At 42.7% G+C, this 25,152-nt stretch overlaps 1 protein-coding gene across 1 annotated transcript in view; it reads right to left on the minus strand.

Moving 5' to 3' along the window:
- UBE2H (ubiquitin conjugating enzyme E2 H) overlaps window positions 1-25,152 on the minus strand; it is a 63,289-nt gene that overhangs the window by 13,841 nt on the left and 24,296 nt on the right. Inside the window, exons 2-3 of the mRNA XM_087968955.1 lie at window positions 2,036-2,112; window positions 247-321 (exon numbers count right to left, since the gene is read on the minus strand). Coding sequence (XP_087825081.1) covers window positions 247-321; window positions 2,036-2,112 — 152 coding nt within the window. The remainder of the gene's footprint in view (window positions 1-246; window positions 322-2,035; window positions 2,113-25,152) is intronic.

The raw sequence follows: 25,152 nt of genomic DNA on the forward strand, positions 1-25,152 counted from the left end.
TGTGGCCTTATAAAGTGGTATTATCATCACTTCACATGGTCTTGATTCTATCCCTCTGTTAATGCAGCCTAGGATGGCAATGTGGCCACTGCAGCACGTATTTAAGTGATAAGCATTTTAAAAGGTTTTAAGAGGGTTCCCTCACAAGCTGAACTTTAAACTTGCTCTTGGTGGCCTTTCGAATTTTGTCAGATGGATTATTTAATATATATATATATATATATATGACAGTTTTTCATCTCTTACCTATAGATGGCGATTTGAAAGGGTATTTGTCAGGAAGGTCCACGCGAACTTTCCACACGCCACCTTCATACGGTGCTGCAATTGGAAGATTTTCAAAAAGAAAGGTTAGTTGTGTATTTCCTTCATGCTTCCAAATATAAGATTATTTAATCGGACGTGCAAGACAAGACACTTAATTCTAACAAGCGGGTTGGGAAAAAAGAGCTTCCGTGACTAGTTAAGTATTTTTCTTTTTATAGAGAGATTTTAGCTGCCTGCTCCTAAATACATTCATGTAGTGTTTCTCAACCTTGGCCCCTTTTAAGATGGGTGGACTTCAACTCCCAGAATTCCCCAGCCAGCCAGCCAGCCAGCCATGCTGGCTGTGGAATTCTGGGAGTTGAAGTCCACCCATCTTAAAAGTGGCCAAGGTTGAGAAAACATGGCACTAACCACATATAAATTGCAAATGTTATAATTAAGAATGACTCTAAATAAATGTAAAGCGCCACGACAGTAATACGGCACGAGAATATTAAAACAGTAATGCCCAAAACACCTTGTCTGCATGGCAAAGAAAATCCTGGAAAGACGCTTCTAGATTATCAATTTTGGAAGCCCTAAATCAAGTTTAAAAAACAACAACCCACTATTCTCAATTTTCTAAGTACTGCATTTGTACTTTCCTGCTTGAAGAAGGGGTTGGACTAGAAGACCTTCAAGGCCCCTGTTATTCCATAAATCCATGTCCATTTAATTTTTCTTCTTCAATTTTGCTGATTTGAAACCTTGCTGTGAAAGAATCTAACAGGCCACTAGTTTTTTTGGCCGTGTGTGTGTCTGTGTCTGTGTGTGTCTGTCTGTATGGATGGACGGACAGATAGATATAAAAGCTATGCATCTTTCCACTTGGATTTGAAGAAGCTTTTGCAAAAAGGTTTTTTAAAGTACCGTTTCTCCCAAAATACAACCTACCCTGAAAGTAAGTCCTAGCTTGATTTTTTCACGTGCATCCGATATAAGCCCTACCCCCCAAAATAAGCTCTAGTTAAGATCCCACCCACTCCAGAGTGGAGGGGTAAAAATTAAGCTAGGGTGGGGATTGGGGGGGTGGAGCTGCCCTACTACTTACCTTTGGACAGGTGTGGCCAAGCCTCGCACACCCCGACACCTGCCTTGCCGGCCCATTTCTTCTGCAGCCATTAAGGCTTTCCTGAAGGCCCCTGGAGCTGATAAGAAAGCTCTGGATCGATCCTGAAGGCTGCAGAGGCCTTCAGGAAAACCTTGCTGGCTGCAGAAGAAGAAATTCCTGAAGGCCTCTGGCAGCAAAAAGGAGGCCGGGGGCGACACGCGCAAGTGAGGTTAGTCAGTGGATGACATCCCCCAAAATAAGACCTGGTGCCTTTTATATATAAAAAACTTACATCTTGAAAAAAACTTTTTGCAAAAGCTTCTTCAAATCCAAGTGGAAAGACGGCATAGTTTAATCAGAAAACAAGGGTTTTTCTATGGAGAAGATCACAGGAGCCTTTCCAGTCAAATTAGATTTCCAAGGTGCAGAACACCTGGGTTCAAGAATTTTGATAGCAACTGGCAGCCAGAGAAGGCAATGCCCACTTAAAGGGATCTGAGGCTTAACCCAGTATAAAATACCTCCTCTGTCTTAAAAGGCACAGGACAACCTGGGCATTAAACATCTTTCCAAATTGTCTCTTATTTTTCCCAATTCTTCTCTCCACCCGCCAGAGATCAATCACCAAGAAAAAGGGTTTCCTCCCAACGTCTGAACGTGACTCAGGAGTATACCTACTTCCTTGTGGTCCATAAAACTTCACTACAAATTCGTTGAGTCCTCCTAGGATTGTGACTTCGTGTTTGCTCTCGATACTGGAGGCGTCAGAGTCAAGGAGAACATGGGATGCGCACACTCATTCAGAAACCTGTTCACTTAAGAAAAGCCAGCAGTCGAGAAATGGCCAAGAATTGAATTCATTCAGATGCTTCTGAGTCAGCCTGAAATAATTACATAAATCCAATAATATTTTAAAATATCTGTCTGTCTGTAATATTTGTAGTTCGGGGTTGAACTGTGGTGTCCTTTGGTGCTCTTGGCTGTTTTCTTGCAGACGTTTCATTACCAAACTAGGTAATATCATCAGTGCTAGAAGGGAGTAGGGTTTGCTCTCTGTAGATCATATCAATTATCTATCTATCTATCTATCTATCATCTATCTATCTATCTATCATCTATCATATTATCTAATCATATTATCTCTCCCTTTATCTTTCACCTATCATATTATCTATTTATCTACCTATCTATATAATACTATCTAATCATATCTCTCTCCCTTTATCATCTATATTATCTAATCATATTATCTATCTATCTGTATACTATCTAATCATATTATCTCTATCTATCATCCATCATTATCTAGTCATATTATCTCTCTATCTGTATAATTCATTCTATCTATCTATCTATCTATCTATCTATCTATCTATCTATCCATCCCTATCTTGCTCTCGCTCTCTATCTATATCCATCTATCATTTATCTATCCCCCCCTCTCCATCTATCGATATCTATCGATATCTATCAATATCTATCTATCTATCTATCTATCATCTATCTACCTACCTACCTACCTACCTGTATACTAGCTATCTGTCCATATTATCTCTCTCCCTTTATCTATCATCATACTATCTATATCGCTCTATCAATCTATCGTCTCTATCCATCTATTCTCTCTCATTCTGTCTATCATTATTATTTCTATCATCTATTCTCTCTCTCATTATACCCATCCATCATTGTCTGTCTGTCTCTGTCCATCTGTCTGTCTCTGTCCATCCATCCATCCATCCATCCATCCATCCAATTTGTCTGTCTGTCTGTCCATCATTTATCATCTCTGGGGCCAGGGTCAGACCCTACCCTAGTTAGTGACTGAAAAACCACAGGTCATGTTCCGAATTCCCCACCCAGAGAGCAGCACGTCTCTAAACTTCTTGCTTCTCTTCCATTACAGCATCTCATCCTGGAACCGACACCAAGGGAGGAAATTGCTGCTCTAACTCTTCCAAGACTTGGTGGGGCAAATTATAAGCTTGAGTCACAGGAGAAGACAAGAAGAGTTGGAGGGGTTGGTAGAACTTTTGGCAAAGATCTGATGCCTCGCTGCTCACGGGTTTTCTGAGACACGGGGCACCACCCAAACCTTTTCTCAAAGCCAGAGAAAGATGCTTGTGGCCTTGTTTACCTGATGAAACCTTACCCCCCCTTCATCAAGAGGCCATCCCAACGAGAGATGGGAGAGTCGGAAAAATTCTACATTGCCATGAAACTTCCGCTTGCAGAAGGAACGCACAGAAGAAGCCAACCAGGGTAGACTTCGCTAAGGCAAAATGAAAGGGGGAAAGGGGCACGGAGGAGAGACAGAGAACGAAGAAGAGAAGAGTAGTTCAACTGCTCTCCAGAGAAGACTCAACCAGGGTCCAGAAACCACTGAGCAAAAGGGTAGAAGCCACACCGTCCTCCTTGGAAATGGATCGTCAGGGCAGGAATGATCAGTTTCCCATCAAACTCACAATCCTTCCGAACTCCCAAATCCTGGTTTGAGACAACCTGGCCTCGTTCACACCGTTGAGAGGGCAATGTTTCTCAAACGTGGCAACTTCCAAGAGGGATAAGCTTCAACTCCCAGAATTCCCCAGCCAGCGTGACCATTGGGGAATTCTGGGAATTGAAGGCCACACGTCGTGAAACATGTTGGCTGAGGAATTCTGGGAGCTGAAAGCCATATATCTTAAAACATGTTGGTTGGGGGAAATCTGGGAGTTGAAGTCCACCCATCTCAAAGCCTTCTGGCTGGGGAATTCTGGGAGATGAAGGCCACAGATCTTAAAACATTCTGGCTGGGGAAATCTGGGAATTAAAGGCCACACATCTCAAAGCATGCTGGTTGGAGAATTCTGGGAATTGAAGGTCATGTATCTTAAAACATTCCGGTTAGGGAATTCTGGGAATTAAAGGCCACCTCTTTTAAAACATTCTGGCTGGGGAATTCTGGGAGGTGAAGGCCACATATTGTAAAGCACCCTGGCTGGGGAATTCTGGGAATTGAAGTCCACCCCTCTTAAAACTTGCTGGCTGGGGAATTCTGGGAGTCGAAGTCCAGCCATTTTAAAGCCCGCCGGCTGTTTAATTGTGGGAGTTGATGTCCACAGTGTTACCAAGGTTGAAAAACACTACAGTAAATAAGTCCGGTAAATTGAATTTGGCATTCTACCCTGGATTGGGGTGATACATTGGACAACTGCAGAAAAGCTGACATGACATGCAGTATTGCTCACTGGAGGAGGGCGCAGAATCCAGCATTACTCCAAGCCATTCCAACTATTTTAAGCTCCCCCCCACCTGCTGGTATTTCCTACCTTGACATTCATTTTCCTGGGGCCTCCCTATTAATTTCCCCAACCGATCCGTCTTCTAATTCCAGCAAACCATTCACTGCCCGATAAAAAGAGTTTTCTTTTGCAAAAAGAGAGCTATCAGGCTTCGCAGAGGTCATGCGGAAAAACTGAACCGGAAAATACAAAAACTCTTGCAAATCTCTCTCTCTCTCTCTCTCTCTCTCTCTCTCTCTCCACCCCTCCCCATTACCCACAGGAAAAAGTGAGGTAAAAGCCCAGTTACCAAAGGAAAAAGAAAAAAGAAAAAGAAAAGAGAGAAAGAAAACAAGCGTGTGAGTCTGAAATATTCATTTGGCCTCAAATAACCTGCTGAAAGAAACATTTCCCGAAGCCCGGATTGTGCCAAATCTGAAACCAAGCCCTAGACAATAGACCTGTTATTTTCAGAGAGGGCAGCTGCTGATTTCAGTTTTCTTGAGACAATTTAAGAGGGAGGGAGGGAGGGAGGGGGAGAATGCAGAAGTGCCTTTTTTTTTAAAGTGCCGTAAAAAGACTGGTCCAAACTGGTTTTCAAGGACAGGATTGAAAACAACAAAGGCAAAAAAAAGGAGACAAACAACGACAACCAACTTCCTTTTTATTCCTAAAGTTCTTCATAGAAATTTAACCTGGAAACAGAGGATTTAACCTGGATCAGAATGAGCAAACCCCTTCCTGCACTGATGATGTTAACTAGCTGGGTCATGAAATGTCTGCAAGAAAACTATCACACTCAGACCCAAGAACCTCAGTCTTCCTCCTCCTCCTCCTCCTCCTCTCCTTTTTCTTTTCCACTTCCCAAATCCCCTCCCTTCTAGCACTGATGATATTACCTAGCAGGGTCATGAAACATCTGCAAGAAAACAAGTAAGCTCGGGGAGCGCCCAGGACCCCACAGTCCTCCTCCTCTTCCCTCCTTCCTCCCTTTCGTTCCATGTTCCTTTTCCTCTTCTCCTCCTCCCCACAAATCCCACTCCCTCCCAGCACTGATGACGTTATCTAGCTGGGTCATGAAACGTCTGCAAGAAAACAAGTGAGCTCAGGGAGCACCAAAAACCCCACAGCTCCTCTTCCAACACCACCACTCCACAAACTCCCACACCCTTCTCATACGGATGATGTTCTGCAAGAAAACTATCACGCTCAGATAACCCACAATTTCAGAACCAACATCCACCTGGCCAGGTGCCATATATAGCTTGGAAGCTGCACCTCCCATTAAAACATTCACAGAGAAAAGATCAGTCGGAATAGAGCTGGAAGGGACCCTTGGAGGTCTTCTAGTCCAACCCCTTGCTCAAACAGCAGACTCTATGCCCGTGATGGTGAACCTATGGCATGCGTATGACACGCAGAGCCATTTGTGTCGGCACGTGAGCTGCAGGCAAACTTACCTCACTGCGCATGTTCACACCTCACAGTTGATTTGCGGCTGGTTTGAGGCCTTTTTCGGCCTCCCAGAGGCTTGAGGAAGGCTTTGTAGGCCGAAAACTAGGCCCGTTTCGTCACTTCCTGTTTTTCCGGAAATACCGGAAGTGACGAAACGGGCCTAGTTTTCGGCCTGCAAAGCCTGCAGAAGCCTGCCTCGGGCCTCTGGGAGGCCGAAAAGGCCTCAAACCAGCCGAAAATCAGCTGTGAGGCGCAGTGCAGGTAAGGGGGTGGCGGAGGTATAGGTGAGTGGGTGGGGATTGCGCACGCATGCGTAGGGGCGCATTGCCTTCACGAGAGCGTGAGCCCACTTTTTGGCACAGGAACCTAAAAAAGTTAGCCACCACTGCCCTATGCCATTTCAGACAAATGGCTGTCCAGTCTCTTCTTAAAAACCTCCAGTGATGGAGTGCTCACAATTTCTGGTGGCAAGCAGTTCCACTGGTTAATAATAGTCCTTCCTATTAGGAAATTCCTCATTTCTAGATTGGTTCTCTCCTTGAGTAGTTTCTTTTTCTTGCTTTCTAGTGCATTGGAAAATAGGTTGACCCCCAACTCTTCTTTGGGGCAGACCCTCAAATACTGGAAGGCTGCTATCCTGTCCCCCCGCAGTCCTTCTTTTCTCTCAACTAGCCAAGCCCAATTCCTGCAACCGTTCTTCATATATGTTTATCTCCAGGCCTTGAATCCTCTTAGTTGTTCTTCTCTGCCCTTTTTCCATTTCTCTAAGTGCTAGAGCCCACTGTAACTACATTGCCAAAAAGGCATTTAAGAGTTGTTAACCTAATCCTATGTAGCTTTTTCTCTGGCAACATCACACTACTAACTAGAGCAGGGGTTCCCAACCTGGGGGTGCGAGACGATATTCCAGGGGGTGCAAGAAAAGTCCAGGTAAATAATAGGATATTGGCTATATGTTGGCATTTTTATTTATTATGCAATGGATTAACTTTGTTTTCATTTTAGAGTTAAGTATTGTTATTTAGTGGCCGTCACATGCATAGCTGAAAATATTCAATCCTACCATATATTTAATGCGTTCAGTAGTTCCTAAAGTCTAAATTTCAGGGGGTGCGAGGTTTGAGTGAAATTTCTTTAGGGGTGCGAGGTTTGAAAAAAAAGTTTGGGAACCACTGAACTAGAGGATACAAAACATTTGCTAGACCAATACTTGAATACAGCTCATCAGTCTGGAACCCATATTACGTATCTGATATTAACACAGTTGAGAACGTCCAGAAATATTTCACAAGAAGAGTTCTCCACTCCTCGACTCGTTGCAGAATGCCTTATGCCACCAGACTTGAAATTCTAGACCTAGAAAACTTAGAACTATGCCACCTTCGGTCCGATCTAAGTATAGTATATAAAATCATACATTGTAATGTCCTACCTGTCAATGAATACTTCAGCTTCAACCATAACAACACAAGAGCAAACAATAGATTAACTCAAGGTTAACCACACCAAACTTGATGGCAGGAAATATGACTTCAGCCACAGAGCGGTCAATCTCTGGAATACTCTACCTGACTCTGTGGTTTCTTCCCCAAACCCCAAAAACTTTAACCTTGGACTGTCTACTATTGACCTCACCCCTTTCCTAAGAGGTCTGTAGGGGGCGTGCATAAGTGCACCAATGTGCCTACCGTCCCCGTCCTATTGTTTCTTTTTATTTTTCTTATATGTATCCATGTATTCATAACTATGTTTTTACTTATACCTATTATCTTGTAAGCGATTGACAAATCAAATAAATAAAAAGACTCAACCTCTTTTTTCTAATGTGGCGGAATCTTGCAGACCCGCCAAAAGTCAGAAGCGGTCTAACAGAAACACAGAAAAACGACAGCAGAAAAACGGCTAGTGCAGTGGCGGCTCTTCCGGGTGACCTCTCGTGTGCCAGAGGAAATGGCTCCGTGTGCCACTTCCGGCACGCATGCCATAGGTTCACCAACACGGGCCTAGTGCGATGGGTACCTCGTTACTCCACTGCTTTAAAAACTTTGGTCAACTTTGGTTCTTGACGCATTTCGACGTGAAAAATGTTGTCCCACTACTCAGCCTTTGTTTAGTACAGTTAGTCCTCGACTTACAACAGTTCGTTTAGCGATGGTTCGAAGTTACAACAGCACTGCAAAAAAAGCGACTTATGACCTTTTCCACCCTTACAACCATTCCAGCATTTCAGGGTCACATGATTAAAATTCAGGCATTTGGCAACTGACTCATAATTACCGGGGGTCACATGACCTCCTTTGGCAACCTTTCCGACGAGCAAAAGTCAATGGGGGAAGCCGGATTCACTTAACAACCAGCTTACTAACTTATCATCTACAGCAAAGGTCCTCAAACTTGGCCACTTTAAGACTTGTGGACTTCAACTCCCAGAATTCCTGAGCTAACCTGACTGGAGGAGGAATGCTGGGAGCTGAAGTCCACAAGTCTTAAAGCTGTCAAGTTTGAAAAACCCCTGGAATAGATTGATAGAGAAAGACAGGTAGAATAGATAGATAGAAAGAGAGATAGATAGAATAGATAGAGGGAGAGAAAGGTAGAATATATAGAGGTAGATAGAATAGACAGATAAAGAGGTGGAATAGATAGATAGAGAGAATAGGCAGATAGGCAGATAGATAGAATAGATCAAGGGTCTTCAAACTTGGCAACTTTAAGACTTGTGGACTTCAACTCCCAGAATTCCCAAGCTAACATGACTGGAGGAGGAATGCTGGGAGCTGAAGTCCACAAGTCTTAAAGCTGTCAAGTTTGAAGACCCCTGGAATAGATTGATAGAGAAAGAGAGGTAGAATAGATAAGATAGAGATAGAATAGATAGATAGAGGGAGAGGGACAGAAAGATAGACTATAGATAGAATAGATAAAGAGGTGGGATAGAGAGAGAGAGAGAGAGAGAGAGAGAGAGAGAGAGAGAGAGAGAGAGAGAGAGAGAGAGAGATAGATAGATAGATAGATAGATAGATAGATAGATAGATAGATAGATAGATAGATAGATAGATAGATAGATAGATAGATAGATAGATAGACAGACAGACAGACAGAATAAATCAAGGATCTTCAAACTTGGCAAGTTTAAGACTTGTGGACTTCAACTCCCAGAATTCCTGAGCTAACCTGACTGGAGGAGGAATGCTGGGAGTTGAAGTCCACAAGTCTTAAAGCTGTCCTCAACTATTTCTTGTATCCAACTCCATATTTCAGTCCAGTATTTAAAAGGCTGGCTTTTGAAAGCCTCACATGAGCTCTGGCTAATTGCTTATGCAAAATGTCCTTTCCAACCATCACAACGAAACCCACAAAACAGATTTTTCCATAAGGCACCACAACAGCAATATGCACACACGCCCTGTGGCAAGATGACAAATCTGGCTGTGTTGGCGTGTCTAAGAGTTAAAAAAAAACAAAAAAAACAGTAGGCTCAGTTCAAATACCCGAAGTTTAATTCAAAGGGAATAAAAGTCCAGCTGGAAGTCGGTTCTGGAACTTTTCCAGATACCTTATGGCCCAGAAACGGGACACGGTAGGCTCCTATGTCAAATGTTTACTCAGGCCGCTGCAGCCGTGGCAATTTCCAGTAAGGAAGCATGGCTTTAGGTTTGATGCCGCCGCATCGAAGTGAAAAACAGGAAGTCTGATTAATTAAGATGAGGTTTGCAGCAAGGTTCCCGCGGGCTCTTCTCCCTTTGTTGTTCCAATTTAAGTCCTGAGCTTAAAATTTAGTTTTTGCTAAACCTGGAAAAAATTTCCTGCCTCTCATCTCGCTCCCAATTTGGCCATTTTAAGATGCATGGATTTCAACTCCAAGGATTCTCCAGCCAGCCTTATTTAGATGGGTGGACTTCAAACCTGCCGGCTGGGGAATTCTGGGAGTTGGAAGTCCACCTCTTTTGAAGTTGCGATCCATTTTCTAAGGCAGAGCGGCCCGATCTTTAAGAGGAGTGGATTTTAACTCCAGAATTCCCCAGAATTCCACTCATCTTCAAACACTGCCACAGCATGTTGAAGTCCACTCATCTTCAAACACTGGCTGAGGAATTCTGGGAGTTGAAGTCCAGCTTTCTAAAAGTTGCTGCTCTGTTTCTAACTCAATGTGGTCCAATCTTGGCAACATTGGGTGGACTTCGACTCCCAGAATTCCCCAGCCACAGCATGTTCAAGTCCACACATCTTAAAAGGCTGGCTAGGAATTCTGGGAGTTGAAATCCATCTTTCTGAAAGTTGCTATCCATATTCTAAGTCCATGTGATCCCAATCTTGAAAACTTTTAAGAGGGATGGACTTGCAACTCCCAGAATTCCCCAGCCAGCCTTTAAAAATAGCCTTCAACATGCTGGCTGGGGGAATTCTCTTAAAGTTGCTGTCCACTTTCTAAGCCGGTATGGACCAATTTTGGTTATTTTAAAAGGAGTGGACTTCAACTCCCAGAATTCCCTGGCCAGCCTTTAAAGATGAGTAGAGATCAACATGCTTGCTGGGGGAATTCTGGGAGTTGAAGTCTACCCCTCTTAAAATTGCTATCCACTTTCAAAGTCAGCGTGATCCCAATATTGGCTATTCTTTAAGAGCAGTGGACTTCAACTCCCAGAATTCCCAGCCAGCCCTTTTAAGATGGATGGGGTGCAACCTGCTGGCTGAGGAATTCTGGGAGTTGAAGTCCACAAAGTCTTAAAGTTGCCAAGGTTGGAGGCCCCGGGTCTAAAACAGAGTTTCTCAATGTTAAGATGGGTGGACTTCAACTCCCAGAATTCCCCAGCCAGCACTTTGAAGGTCACCCAGCTTAAAAGGCTGGCTGGGGAATTCTGGGAGTTGAAATCCAACCCTGTTACGCTTGCTATCCACTTTCTAAGACAGTGTGGTCCCAATCTTGGCTACTTTGAAGAGCGGTGGACTTTGACTCCCAGAATTCCCTGACCAGATGAAAGGACTTCAATATGCTGGCAAGTGGAATTCTGGGAGTCGAAGTCCATCCCTCTTAAAGTTGCTATCCACTTTCTCAGTCAGCTTGGTCCCAATCTTGGCAACGTTTTAAGAGCAGTGGACTTCAACTCCCAGAATTCCCCAGCCAGCCTTTAAAAACAGGGGGACTTCAACATGCTGGCTGGGGGAATTCTGGGAGTTGAAGTCCACTGCTCTTAAAGTTGCTGTCCAGTTTCTAAGCCGGCATGGACCAATTTTGGTTATTTTAAAAGGAGTGGAACTCCCAGAATTCCCTGGCCAGCCTTTTACGATGGGTGGAGTTCAACATGCTGGCTGGGGGAATTCTGGGAGTTGTGGTCCACACCTCTTAAAGTTGGTAACCACTTTCGAACTCCATGTGATCCCAATCTCGGCTACTTTTAAGAGGGGTGGACTTCAACTCCCAGAATTCCCCAGCCAGCCTTTAAAGAGGAGTAGAAATCAACATGCTGGCTAAGGGAATTCTGGGAATTGAAGTCCACCCCTCTTGAAAAGTAGCCATGATGAGATCACACTGACTTGGAAAGTGGACAGATTGAGGGTTTCTCTGCTTCCTTTGCAAGCAGCCCAGTGTCCGTGGGAGAATTAGCACGCACGTTGCCTGCACCAGTGGTTTTTTATGGAAACACCCGGGCGGCTGATCTCTCAGAGATCTAAGCAAAGCACATTTTGTTCAAGACGGCAAAGGTTCTGCAGCCAGAGTGAAACCGTATCTCAGAACCCCGGGCAAGTATTTCTTCCTCAAAGAAACGTTAACTGAAGTGAAAAATGAGATTACAATTAAGGATGTGGTAGCCGCTGGCCCTCTGTGTTTTGAGCTCAGCTCGAGTAACTAGGAAGCAACGGGGTGTGGGAAGATCACACAGGATCCAGATCCCATTTCGATGTTCTATAGAAAGTGGGATCATTCTAGAAAGCGTGCAGGGAAAACCAACAAAGAGGATTAGGGGACTGGAAGGTAAAACATACAAAAGAATGGTTGCTGGAATTGGGTATGTCTAGTTTAATGAAAAGAAGGCCTGGGGGAATATGATAGCAGACTTCCAATATTTGGGGGGCTGCCCCGAAGAAGATTTAGGGGTCAAATTATTCTCCAAAGCACTTGAAGGACAAGGAGCAACGGATGAAAACTAATCAGAGAGAAGCAACCTAGGAGGAATTTCCTGACAAAACAATTAATCAGTCTAACAATTTGCCTCCAGAAGTTGTGGATGCTCCAATATGGGAGGTTTTTAAGAAGAGATTGGAGAACCCTGTGTCTGAAATGGCCTAGGGTTTCCTGCCTAAGCAGGGGGTTGGACTAGAAGACCTCTAAGGTCCCTTCCAACTCTGTTCTTCTCTTTCCAGGATCAGAACGTAACTCAGGGGATCTTCTGACTTCCTGCTGGCTTCCCCAATGACACCAGGTATTGAGCCCAAAATTCCTCTTGCTAACTTGAGATATTGGTTAAGTGAGTTTTGCCCCCATGTTATTACGGCTTTTCTCGTCACGTCTGTGAACCCGAGTCACTGCAGCGGCGTGAAGTAACACGGTTGTGAAGGGAATCTGGATTCCCCGTTGATTTTGCTGCTCAGAAGGTTACACAAGGCGATCATGTAACTCCAGGACATTGCAACCTTCGTAAATTCAGGCCAGACTTCAATGGATAATTAGAACTGCAGAAAAAAACCATGGCTACCAACCTGCCTTCCACAGAGGACCTGTATCCTGCACGAGTCAAAAAGAGGGATATGAAAATATCTACAGACTCCACATCCTGGGCATAAACTGTTTCAACTCCTACCCTCAAAATGACATTATACAGAGCATTGTTGTATACCAGAACAACTAGACATTAAGGACAGTTTTTCCCCGAATGCCATCACTCGGCTAAACAAATAATTCCCTCAACACTGTCCAACTATCTACAAAGTCTGCACTACTATTCTTCTTCTCATCCTTCCTATTACCTATCTCTTCCCACTTATGACTATAACCTTGTTGCTTGTATCTCTATGATTTATATGGTTTTGTTTCCTAGTATGATTTGATTGCTTATTTAGTAACCTATGACAGACCACATCTTAGGATTCCTGATGAATGTATTTTATTTTTTATTTTTATGTACACTGAGAGCTTATGCACCAAAGACAAATTCCTTGTGTGTCTAATCACACTTGGCCAGTAAAGAATTCTATTCAATTCAATTCAATTCAATTCTATTCTCATTTTATATTTTATTTTATATTCTATTCTATTCTATTCCATTCTGCTCCATTCTATATTTTATTCTATAGGTATTCTATTCTATTCCATTCTACATTCTATTCTATTCTATATTTATTTCTATTCCATTCCATTCCATATTCTATTCTATTCTAGTTTTATTTCTATTCTAATTCTATTCTATTGCCAAGCAACCAAATTTTGATTACATGTCCTAAGTTGAAAAATGGCGCTGTGTGTTTGTGTGTGCACACACACACATACACACACACACGTATTCATATCAAGAGTCAAACAAAAGCACAGGAAATGGATTATGACAGTTGCCTTATGTCATAAAATGATTTCTGATAGGTTTATGCCATATAACGTTTCACAAATTTGCCACACGATGTAATGTTTCACTAAGGTAAAAGTTGTGGGAATAAGTATTTCAGTCGGATAGTACATAGATCGGAGACGCGGAACAATGGGCCTTTTATGAGTGGCGGACTTCAACTCCCAGAATTCCTGAGCCAGCATGGCTGGCTCAGGAATTCTGGGAGTTGAAGTCCGCCAGTCATAAAAGGCCCAATCGTTCCCCACCTCTGATATAGAAAATAGCACCTGTGAATACTTAAGCTCTTTTACTACAGGTAGTCCTCCAACTTAACAACCATTCATTTAGTGACTGTTTGAAGCTAGAACAGCACTAGAAAAAAATGACTTACGATGGTTTTTTTCACACTTATGACCATTGCAACAAACTGCCCCCCCCCATGGTCATGTGACCAAAACACAGCTGCTTGGCCTGCATTTAGGACGGCTGCCCTGTCCGCAGCTCGTGTGACCGAAGCCAACGGGGAAGCCCGATTTGCTTAATGACCCCGAACGATTCACTTAACAACCTGCGGCGAGAAAGGCGGTAAAATGGGGGGAAAACGGTCTCGCTTAGCAACGGGGATTTGGAGCTCAACCGTCACCGTAACTCGGGGGACTGCCTGTACAATGGCGGAATGCAAATGCAGCCTCCATACAGCTGAGGCTGCTCTTCCAACCTGGATGGCGTAACCACCATGAGGTAAACAAACCTTGTTTTGTTTCATCATGTCACTCGCTGGCCAAGCAGGTCTTTCCGGCTGCGGAAGAACCCGGGACAAGAGTGGAAACTTTGCAAAACTCATTTTAGCAACAGGAGTGAAGAAAGGGTGAGCGCACCACCGTTTCTACGGTTTCAACATTCCTTCCAGTGGAAGGAATCTTTAACCCGGGTGGTCCTCGACTTACAACAGTTCAGCGTTATGACGTCGCTGGAAAAAAAAGGATTTCTTACATATCCTCGCAATTGAAGCTCCAAAACTTCCCAGTACTCTTCAATAACTTCATTAACGACTTGGATGAGGGAATAGAAGGGGAACTTACCAAATTTGCAGAGGATTGTAAGCTGGCAGGAATAGCCAACACTCAAGATAGGCTGAAGATCTAAATGGATCTTGACAGACTTGAACCCTGGGCCGTATCTAACAAAATGGAATTCAACGTAGAGAAAAGGAAAGTCCTACACTTAGGTAAGGAAAACCAAAAGTCCACATATAGACTGGGTGAAACCAGGCTCAATAGCAGGAACTGGGAGAGGGATCTTGGAGTCTTAGTAGACAACCAGCTAAATAGGAGCCAACAGTGTGCAGCAGCAGCCAAAAAGGCCAATGCAATCCTAAGTTGCATAAACAGAGGGATACAATCGAGATCAAGGGAGGTACTAATACTACTCTATAAAGCCTTAGTAAGGCCACACCTAGAGTCCTGCATCCAGGTTTCATCACCACACTATAAAAAAAGAGGTTGAGACTCTAGAAAGAGTGAAGAGAAGAGCCACCAGGATGATGAGGGGACTGGAGACTAAAACACACGATGAACGGTTACAGGAACTGGGCCTGGCTAGTCTGGTGAAGAGAAGGACCAGGGGAGACATGATAGGGGTCTTCCAATATTTGAGGGGTTGCCACAGAGAGTAAGGAGTCAAGCTGTTCTCCAAGGCACCTGAAGGCCAGACAAGGAATAATGGATGGAAACTGAACAAGGAGAGATTCAACCTGGAAATAAGGAGGAACTTTCTGACAATGAGAACAATCAACCCACGGAACAGAAGTTGCCTTCGGAAGTTGTGGGAGCTTCATCACTTGAGACTTTCAAGAAGAGATTGGACTGCCATTTGTCAGAAATAGTGTAGTCTCCTGTTTGGGCGGGGGGGGTTGGACTAGATGACCTACAAGCTCCCTTCCAACTCTGATTATCTGTTAGGATAGGCTAAGAAAACTCAGTTTTTGATGGGAAAGTGTTAAAAATCCCCCCCCGCTGGAAAGCTGCTATCATGTCCCCCTTCGTCTTTCTGTTCATGGAACTAGACACACCCAGTTCCTGCAACCGTTCTTCGTATGTTTTAGCCTCCAGTCATCCTAATCCTCTTGTTTGCTCTTCTCTGTGCTCTTTCCAGCTTCTTGGAGGAGAAGCGAAACATCTTCCAAGGAAAAAAAAACCCAAAAAGTCCAGTTGCCTCTTGGGGAAAAAATAAGCACATCTGGGACCACCCTGGCCTGGATGACTTGAGAATCTCCCTAGAATATTTCCCTCAATCGTACTTTGATATAATTTTCTATGCGGGGTGGGATTCAAATTTCTTAACAACCTGTTCTGTGGGCGTGGCCTAATTTGTGGGTGTGGCTAGGTGGTCAAGTGACTGGCTGGCCGTGGCTTGTATGTAAATATTATAAATATTGATGTAAATATTGATATATTTTTTTATTTAAAAAAAGCAACTTTTACCCAAAATCAGGCAAAGCAGGCGGGCAGATTTGAGTTGCTTGCAGAATCACAGATTCACTCAGAGATCTACCTTTCTGCAATCTGCTGCCCGAGTCTGCACTGAAACGTAGAAGCTTCGGTCCTAAGGAAGGTTCAGCTCTGCTTTTAGACTAGCTAGAAAGCAAGAAATCCAATGATTTCCTGCTTTCTAGCTACTCCAAATCTCTCGGCACAGTGGAACAGCTGATGCTCAGGGGGGGAATAAAATGGAAAAATAGCAACTTACTAAACGCAGGCAAGTTTGATGGCGCGCATGCCAGGTAAAGAGTGAGTGGGCGGGGAGGGGAGGGGCCAGCCAGTGGCGCGATTTGCTGGTTCTCCAAACTGGGCAGAATCATAACAACCGGTTCTATAGAACTGGTCCGACCAGGTAGAATCACACCCCTGTTTCTATGGGAATTAATCAGAACTTCAGTCAGAGCTAAAAAAAGGGATTCTGCAAGGTAATGTGTTGTAATACATAAGAATGTAGTTTTTAAATGTGAATTGAAACTGATATTCTTTTTTTCTTTAATTGGCTTTTTTTTAAAGGATTATTGTTAATTTATATATGGATAATAAAACAAAGAATATAGTTAAAATGAATTATGAAGATCCTAGTGAAAAGACTAATATCAGTTTCTGAATATTATATTTGAAATAATAAATAATTTAGAAAGTAATTGAGGGAAAAGAACACCATGCGGAATCTTGCTTAAAATATATATACTGTATATGCACATGTGACATATAGTAATTAGGAGATTATTGTTGTTAAACTAGAATGTGATAATTATATAGTGATTATATTACAAATTTTGTTTATGGATTAAAGGGGAATAAATTGAGGGATGTATAAGATAAAAGGGTGGCACACTCTAATTTGTAATTAAAGGGGGAAATTTTTGGAATTAATAGATTTAAGTTGAAATTTACTGAACAATGAAACAAAAGTATGTGATAAAATTGCAAATATGACAGATAAAAGTATAAAGGAATAATGAATTTAGAATAAAAAATAAGAATGTTAAAACTATAAAACAAGATATGAGCATATTTAAAGAAAAAGGAATTAAGTTAAGATGTAAATTGGAAATGGATTTAAGCTTGGCTAGTCTAGTGAAGAGAAGGACCAGAGGAGACATGATAGCAGTCTTCCAATATTTGAGGGGCTGCCACAGAGAGGAGGAAGGGGGTCAAGCTATTTTCCAAAGCACCCAAAGGCCAGACAAGGAATAGTGGATGGAAACTGACCAAGGAGAGATTCAACCTGGAAATAAGGAGAAACTTTCTGTCAGTGAGAACAATCAACCAATGGAACAGAAGTTGCCCTTGGAAGTTGTGGAAGCGCCATCACTTGAGACCTTCAAGAAGAGATTGGACTGCCATTTGTCAGAAATGGTGTAAGGTCTCCCGCTTGGGCAGGGGGTTGGACTAGATGACCTACAAGGTCCCTTCCAACTCTGATTATCTGTTATCTGTTAATAAATGTAAAGAAAATAAGAATATTGGAGAAAATGTATGGGAAAGTGGAAGTAATGATATGATATAGAACTGAATGTGAAAGATAAATATATATTAAGGTCATGTTTGTATTGAAGTGTAAAAACCTGTTCACGGAAAGAGATGTTTTTAAAATGTAAAAATAAAATAAAAAATATTACACAGAGAGAGAGAAGAAAGAAAGAACTTCGATCAGAGATGAAGAAGCTTCTTGGTGGTGAAAGCGAAAAGTCTTCCGAGAAAAAACGAACAAAAACAAACACCAAACAAACCAGAAAGTCCAGTTTGCCTCTTGAGAAAAGAAAAGAAAAGAGAAGCACCTTTGGGACAACCGAAAAACAAACTTGCACAGGAAGTCTTGAGAACAACCTCGGTCACATGCAGTCGTGCTCCGAAAGAGCCGTGAATAACCAGAAGGGAATGAAAAGAATGAGCAACGTTGCGCCAGGACGACTGGAGTTGTCAACAAACCCAAAAGGATGCCAAGGTATTGAGAAAAGGAGAACACAGGGAAGTCCTCCGCTTACATCCGTTCGTTTAATGACCGTTTGGAGTTTCAACGGCACTGGGGGGGGGAAAAGGGGGACTTACGACCGTTGTTCACGCTTACAACCATCCCAGCACGCGATCGAAATTCAGGCGCTTGGCAACTGACTTGTATTTGTGATGGTGGCGGCGTCCTGGGAGGGGATGTGTGCTGTCACGGGATCCCCTTTGGCGGCCCTTCAACGGGGAAGCCGGATCCACTTAATGACCGCGTGACTAACTTAACAGCCATGGTCGTTCGTTTAACAACTGGGACGAGAAAGGTTGTAAAACGGGGCAAAAACCCACTTAACCCAGGTCTCGCTTAGCAGCAGAGAAGTTGGGCTCAATTGTGGTTGTTAAGTCGAAGACGGCCTGTAACGGTGGGAGCAGCGGCAGAGCCCTGGGTTCAAATGCTTGCCGATCGCAGCAGTCCGACAAGCTGAGCTAAGTTGGATTTGTTTAACAACCACACAACTCGCTTAACAACCAAGCAGGGCCTCTTCTCCAAATCAGCTGAAGGCAGGAAAAGAAGCAACGGGTGGAAACTACTCAAGGAGAGAGACCAACCTGGAACTCAGGAGGAATTTCCTGACAGTCAGAACAATTAACCAGTGGAACTACTTACTACCAGATGTTGTGGATGCTCCATCACTGGAGGTTTTTAGGAAAAGAGATTGGATAACCGTCTGAAATGGTAAAGGGTTTCCTGCCTGAGCAGGGGGCTGGACTAGAAGACCTCTAAGTCTGTTATTCTATTCTATTCTATTCTATTCTATTCTATTCTATTCTATTCTATTCTATTCTCCATTCCATATTATCTTCTCTTTTCTCTTCTTATTCTATTCTCCATTCCATATTTTCTTCTCTCTTCTCTTCTTTCTTATTCTATTCTCCATTCCAAATTCCCTTCTCCTTATTCTCTTCTCCATTCCATATTCTCTTCTCTCTTCTCTTCTCATTCTATTCTCCGTTCCAAATTCCCTTCTCTTATTCTATTCTCCATTCCATATTCTCTTCTCTCTTCTCTTCTTATTCTATTCTCCATTCCATATTTTCTTTTCTCTTCTCTTCTTATTCTATTCTCCATTCCATATTCTAACCTATTCCATTCCATTCCTATTCCATTCCATTCTCTCCAAGGTCCCTTCCTTCTGTTATTCTATTATCTGCTCCATAAACCAAGGACCAGAAGGAACGTTCATTAATGTAGCTGAAGGTACAGTTTTGGTAGAGCCACGGGTGTTGACTGATCAGCCCCACAGGGGAACGCTCCCATTCCTTTCCGAAGGACTTCCTTGGGGAAACTAAGGCTGGGCAAGGATGTTCTTCCTCCATGCCACCTGCTGAACCAACACAATGAGGCGGGAAGTTGACAGCACATGAGACAAAGCCACATATTACTGAAGGTCAGGTCCAAGGTCAGCCTGAGTGCCTCCTCTTTTTCCTTCCTCCTGGGTAGACCTACGACGAGACATAGGAATGTTTTCCAATGTGTTCCAAGCCATTAGGGCAGGAAGCCAAGCCTTCACGTCTCCAACTAAAATGTTCCTACCAGGTGAACTTCCCTTCCTTCCAGGTGAACGTGTCTTCACTGAGCTATCTACCAAGCTTTGGTGTCAACAGAATGGAAATTAATTTTCTACGTTGGCCTTCCGATCTGTTGGCTTCCCAGTCTAGCCTGCAGTTTGGAGATTTCCTGTCCAAGATTAACCAGGGAGGAGCCTACTTGACATGCCACGATTAGTAAGGTCAACTAAGTCCATCCAAGTAGGTGGCCATTCGCTTGGCTTCAAGCAGAGGATTTAATCTCCCTCTCTCTCCCTCCTGTACTGGATCATCTCAGACTGGTTTCTTTTTGTCAAACTTGGGAACTTGTAGAGGTGGTGACTTCAACTCCCAGAATTCCCCAGCCACCATTGCTAACCCAGGAGAAATGCAAAGAGAGAGGCCACATGGAGTAATCTGGGTTAAATTGAAGCCCACACATCATAAAGTTGTCAAACACTGATGCTGTTACCTACTTGGGTTATGAAACGTCTGCAAGAAAACAACCAAGTTCAGAGAGCACCAAGGGCCCCCTTTCTCATTTATTTCCTTCCTTCCTTCCTTCCTTCCTTCCTTCCTTCCTTCCTTCCTTCCTTCCTTCCTTCCTTCCTTCCTTCCTTCCTTCCTTCCTTCTTTCTCTTCTTTCTCCTCTCCACAAACCCCATTCCCTTTTAACACTGATGATGTTCCCAAGTTGGGTCATGAAATGTCTGCAAGAAAACAAAACAACCAACAAGCAAAGAGCACCAAGGACTTCCACAGTCCTCTCTTCCTTCTCTTTCCAAACTCTTCCAGCACTGATGAAGTTCCCTAGTTGGGTCATGAAATGTCTCCAAGAAAACCACCCAGCTCAGAGAGCATCAGCCACTAAATCTCAGTTTCTGATGGGGAAGTATTAAAAAAAATCTCTCCAAAAAACTACGTAACCCATCTCTCCGGCCCTGCGCAGGAAGACACTTTGCAAAGAGGACTGGAAACTTGTTATTTTAAAAACACAAATTGAGACTCTTCCTATCCAGGTTAGTTCCATGCCAAGAGGAAAAGAAGTAATATTACTGGATTTTTTTTTTTAAAAAAAATAGGATTACAATTTTAAGACAGGCAGTCCCGCACCTATCCTTTTAGTGACCGTTCGAAGTTACAACGGCAGTGGAAAAAAATGACTTATGACCATTGTTCACACTTATAACTGTTGCAGCATCCCCACAATCACATGATCAAAATTTGGACACTTGGCAACAGGCTCCTACTTACAATGTTTGCTGTGTCCCAGGATTCGCACAACGACTAAACTGCAGTGATTTAAGAACTGCGGCAAATTAAAAAAATATCACAAAATGTGGCGTGGATGGCATAGAAAGTTGTAAAATGGGGCAAAACTCAGCAACTGTCTCGCTTAGGAACGGAAGTTTCGGACTCAGTTGTGTTCCTAATTCGAGGACTACATGTACCCAGACTGAAAGACTCTAATCCTTCCTTCTCTACCCACCTCTTAATGCCAACAACTAGCCTTATTCTGACACGTGAGCATCCTCTTATTAATCTCACATTTTTATGACACTAACCCACACACTTTCGTGTAGCCTGGTGAAGGACAACAATTTTGGAAATCAGAAGAGTTTAAAAATATTAATCTGCTGCAATTAGAAAACGCTGGGCTTTTCGCAATTGGTTAGAAAGAGAAACCCCACCGGCCAAATCTACCTGTAGAACATAGAGTAGTAAAGAGTTGGAAGGGACCTCAGAGGTCTTCTAGTCCAGCCCCCTGCTCAAGCAGGAGACCCTATGCCATTTCAGACAAATGGCTGTCCAGTCCCTTCTTAAAAACCTCCAGTGTTGGAGCACCTACAACTTCTGGTGGCAAGCTGTTCCGCTGGATAATTGTCCTCAGATTTTTCAGATAATCAGAGTTGGAAGGGACCTTGTAGGTCATCTAGTCCAACCCCCTGCCCACCATTTCTGACAGATGCCAGTCCAATTTCTTCTTGAAAGTCTCCAGTGATGGCGCTCCCACCACTTCCAAAGGCAACTTCTGTCCATGGGTTGATTGTTCTCACTGTCCGAAAGTTTCTCCTTATTTCCAGGTTGAATCTCTCCTTGTTCAGTTTCCATCCATTATTCCTTGTCTGGCCTACAGGCACTTTAGAAAATAGCTTGACCCCGTTCCTCCTCTCTGGGGCAGCCCTTCAAATATTGGAAGATGCTCTCCTGTCTCCCCTGGTCCTTCTCTTCCCTAGATTAGCCAGGCCCAGTTCCTGCAACCATTCAACGTATATTTTAGTCTCAAGATCTTTGATCATCTTAGATAGATTCAGATTAACAGAGTTGGAAGGGACCTTGTAGGTCATCTAGTCCAACCCCCTGCCCAAGCAGGAGGCCCTACTCCATCCATGACAAATGACAGCCCAATCTCCCCTTGAAAGCCTCCAGGGATGAAGCTCCCACAACCTCCGAGGGTAACTTCTGTTCCATGGGTTGATTGTTCTCCCTGTCAGAAAATTCCTCCTTATTTCCAGGTTGAATCTCTCCTGGATCAGTTTCCATCCATTAATTCCTTTGGGTGCCTTGCAAAATAACTTGACCCCTTCCTCCTCTCTGGGGCATCCCCTCAAATACTGGAAGATGGTATCCTGTCTCCCCTGGTCCTTCTCTTCACTGTCAGTTCCAAGGTTGCTTCTCTCCTTGGTTAGTTTCCATCCATTGTTTCTTGATTCTGCCCTCTGATGCTTTTGGAAAATAAGTTGGACTCCCTCTTCTTTTGGGGTAACCCCTCAGATATAGGAACACTGCTAGCATGTCCCCCCCAGGCCTCCTTTTCTCTAGACTAGCCAAACCCAAATCCTGCAACACGCTCTTTTAACCTCCAGTCTCCTAATCATTTTAGTTGCTCTTCTCTGCACTCTTTCCAGAGTCTCAACATCGTGTTTGTTATATTCTGGTGACCAGAAATGGATGCAATATTCCAAGTGTGGCCTTACTAAGGCTTTGTAAAGCGGCACGAGAACTTCACCTGATCTCGATTCTATCCCTCTGTTAATTCTATCCCCCTTCTGTTCATGAAAAAAAACTAGCTTTATTTAAATCGAAGCCTTCCCCCAAAAGCTCCCTCATCGGTACCGAAAATCCCCTGGGCGCTGCCATGCCTGCCAGAAACTTTCTCCCGATTTAATATGGACTCAGGGGGGATTAGCAGGCGGGAATTGACGAGCTATTATTATTTGCACAAAGTCACTATGCATGGTTAACTACTGAACCATGCTCTCATCGTTTAACCTGGTTTTTCTGAGTTTATTTGAGACGGTGTAGCAGGCAAAATAGAATAGAATAGGAATAGGAATAAGAACAGAATAGAATAGGCAGAATAGAACAGAATAGAAAATGCAGAATAGAATAGAATAGAATGAGAATAGAATAGAATGGAAAATGCAGAATAGAATGGAAAATGCAGAACAGAATGGAAAATGTAGAATAGAATAGAATGGAAAATGCAGAATAGAATAGAATGGAAAATGTAGAATAGAATAGAAAATGCAGAATAGAATAGAATGGAAAATGCAGAATAGAATAGAATAGAAAATGCAGAATAGAATAGAAAATGCAGAATAGAATAGAATAGAATAGAAGAATAGAATAGAATGGAAAATGCAGAATAGAATAGAATAGAATAGAATAACAAAAATGAGAATAGAATAGAAAATTCAGAATGCAGAATAGAATGAAAATGCAGAATAGAATAGAATAGAATGGAAAGAATAGAATAGAATAGAATAGAATAGAATAGAATAGAATGAGACAGAGAATTTGTCCGAGAATTTAGCTGATCAATCTGCCCTAATCTTTTTAGTTCTACCCCATTTCCTGACCTTCTTCCAAGGACATAATTTCTACCTTGAAAGCCTACTACGAAGTCTTCAAAATATATATCTATCTATATATTTTTCAGCTGCGAACTATACAGTTGCACGCTATCGCACACAAAAAAACTCCCAACACACTTGTCAAATTAAGGCGCTTCCCAATAGGGCCCGCGGAGGGGTTTGTCCCTTTAAAATCTAGGCTGTTTCAGAAAACTGTGAGAAACTTTTGTTGGCTTGGACAAGTGCCTCTCCCTTTTTCCCGAGCCTCAGTTTTACCACCTGAAAAATGGGAACACTGACCTATTTTGCAGAGTTACCGCAAGGGAAGACTAGACGCAAAAGCCATCCAGCCCAGGAGAAACTCTGTAATTAATGATGATGAATGGCTTCGCACAGGTTCTCTCCTCCCCTTGCCGTTCCAACTTAAAAGAGAAAATATTTTGCTTTCCTGGTTTGTAAAGCAAAGTCACAGGAAAAGACAAGGAAGACCAAAGCAACATGGAAAGCAAACAGGTCTTTTTTTGGTGGGGCTGAGATGGTTGCGGCACAAAACAACTTTGACCCTAGCATTATAGCTAGAAGATTGGGAGAGAATTTGGACCAAGAACTGCAAATTAACGTTATCAACAGCATATAAAGAAAATTTAATCAAGAGGTTTAGATGGCATTTGGCACCGGCGAGATTGGCCAAAATATACCCTAATATGAAACCGCAATGCTGGAAATGTAAGCTCACAGATGGAACATACTATCATATGTGGTGGCAATGCCCCAAAGTTAAAAAATACTGGGGGGAAATGAAAAAATGGATAAGAGAAATTACAGGGTACGATATTGAATTTAAGCCAGGAGCTATTGCTGGGGATGATTAAAGGAAACCCAAAGAAACATATCCAATACATCGTTCAACATATATTAACAGCGGCAAGAATTGCTTATGCCCAAAGCTGGAAAATAGATGTACCTTCAGAAAATATGATAATAAATAAAATACTTGATTGTGCTGCCGAGATGGACAGACTGACGAGAAAAGTAAAAGGTAAAGAAGAGTCTATGAGGTTTGGGAAATGTTTTTATATCTATCTATCTATCTATCTATCTATCTATCTATCTATCTATATATATATATATATATATATATATATATATATATATATAGTTAGATAAGAGAAATAAGGTTTGATTTGGAGAAGAATTGGAAATATTGTATTTAAGTATATAAGTAACGCTTGACACAAAACTGTTAAAATGTAAATTTTATATGTAGTTTGAAACTAAATAAAATTTAAAACAAAACAAAACAACTTTGACCCACAATTATACACTTTAAAAAAAAAATACAAAGTCTTCGGCTTACAACAGTTCATTTAGTGACCTCAAGTGACGAGCACTGAAAAAAATGACTTACGACCTCAAGTTATGACAATTGAGCCCAAATTTTACACTGATTAGGGAGTTCGATCCCAGGCAGAGGCAATTATTTCTCTCTCTGGGCACAATGACAATATAACTGCTGAACAAAACTCCGCGCTGTTGACAGGAAGGGCATCCGGCCAGGAAACACTCTGCTAGCTCCATTCTGTTGCCCAGACTCCACCCTGC

Source organism: Notechis scutatus, chromosome 6 (assembly GCF_049901735.1).
Source record: "Notechis scutatus isolate UNSWTSFEM ecotype Mainland chromosome 6, rNotScu1.2, whole genome shotgun sequence".
Taxonomy (NCBI): domain Eukaryota; kingdom Metazoa; phylum Chordata; class Lepidosauria; order Squamata; family Elapidae; genus Notechis; species Notechis scutatus.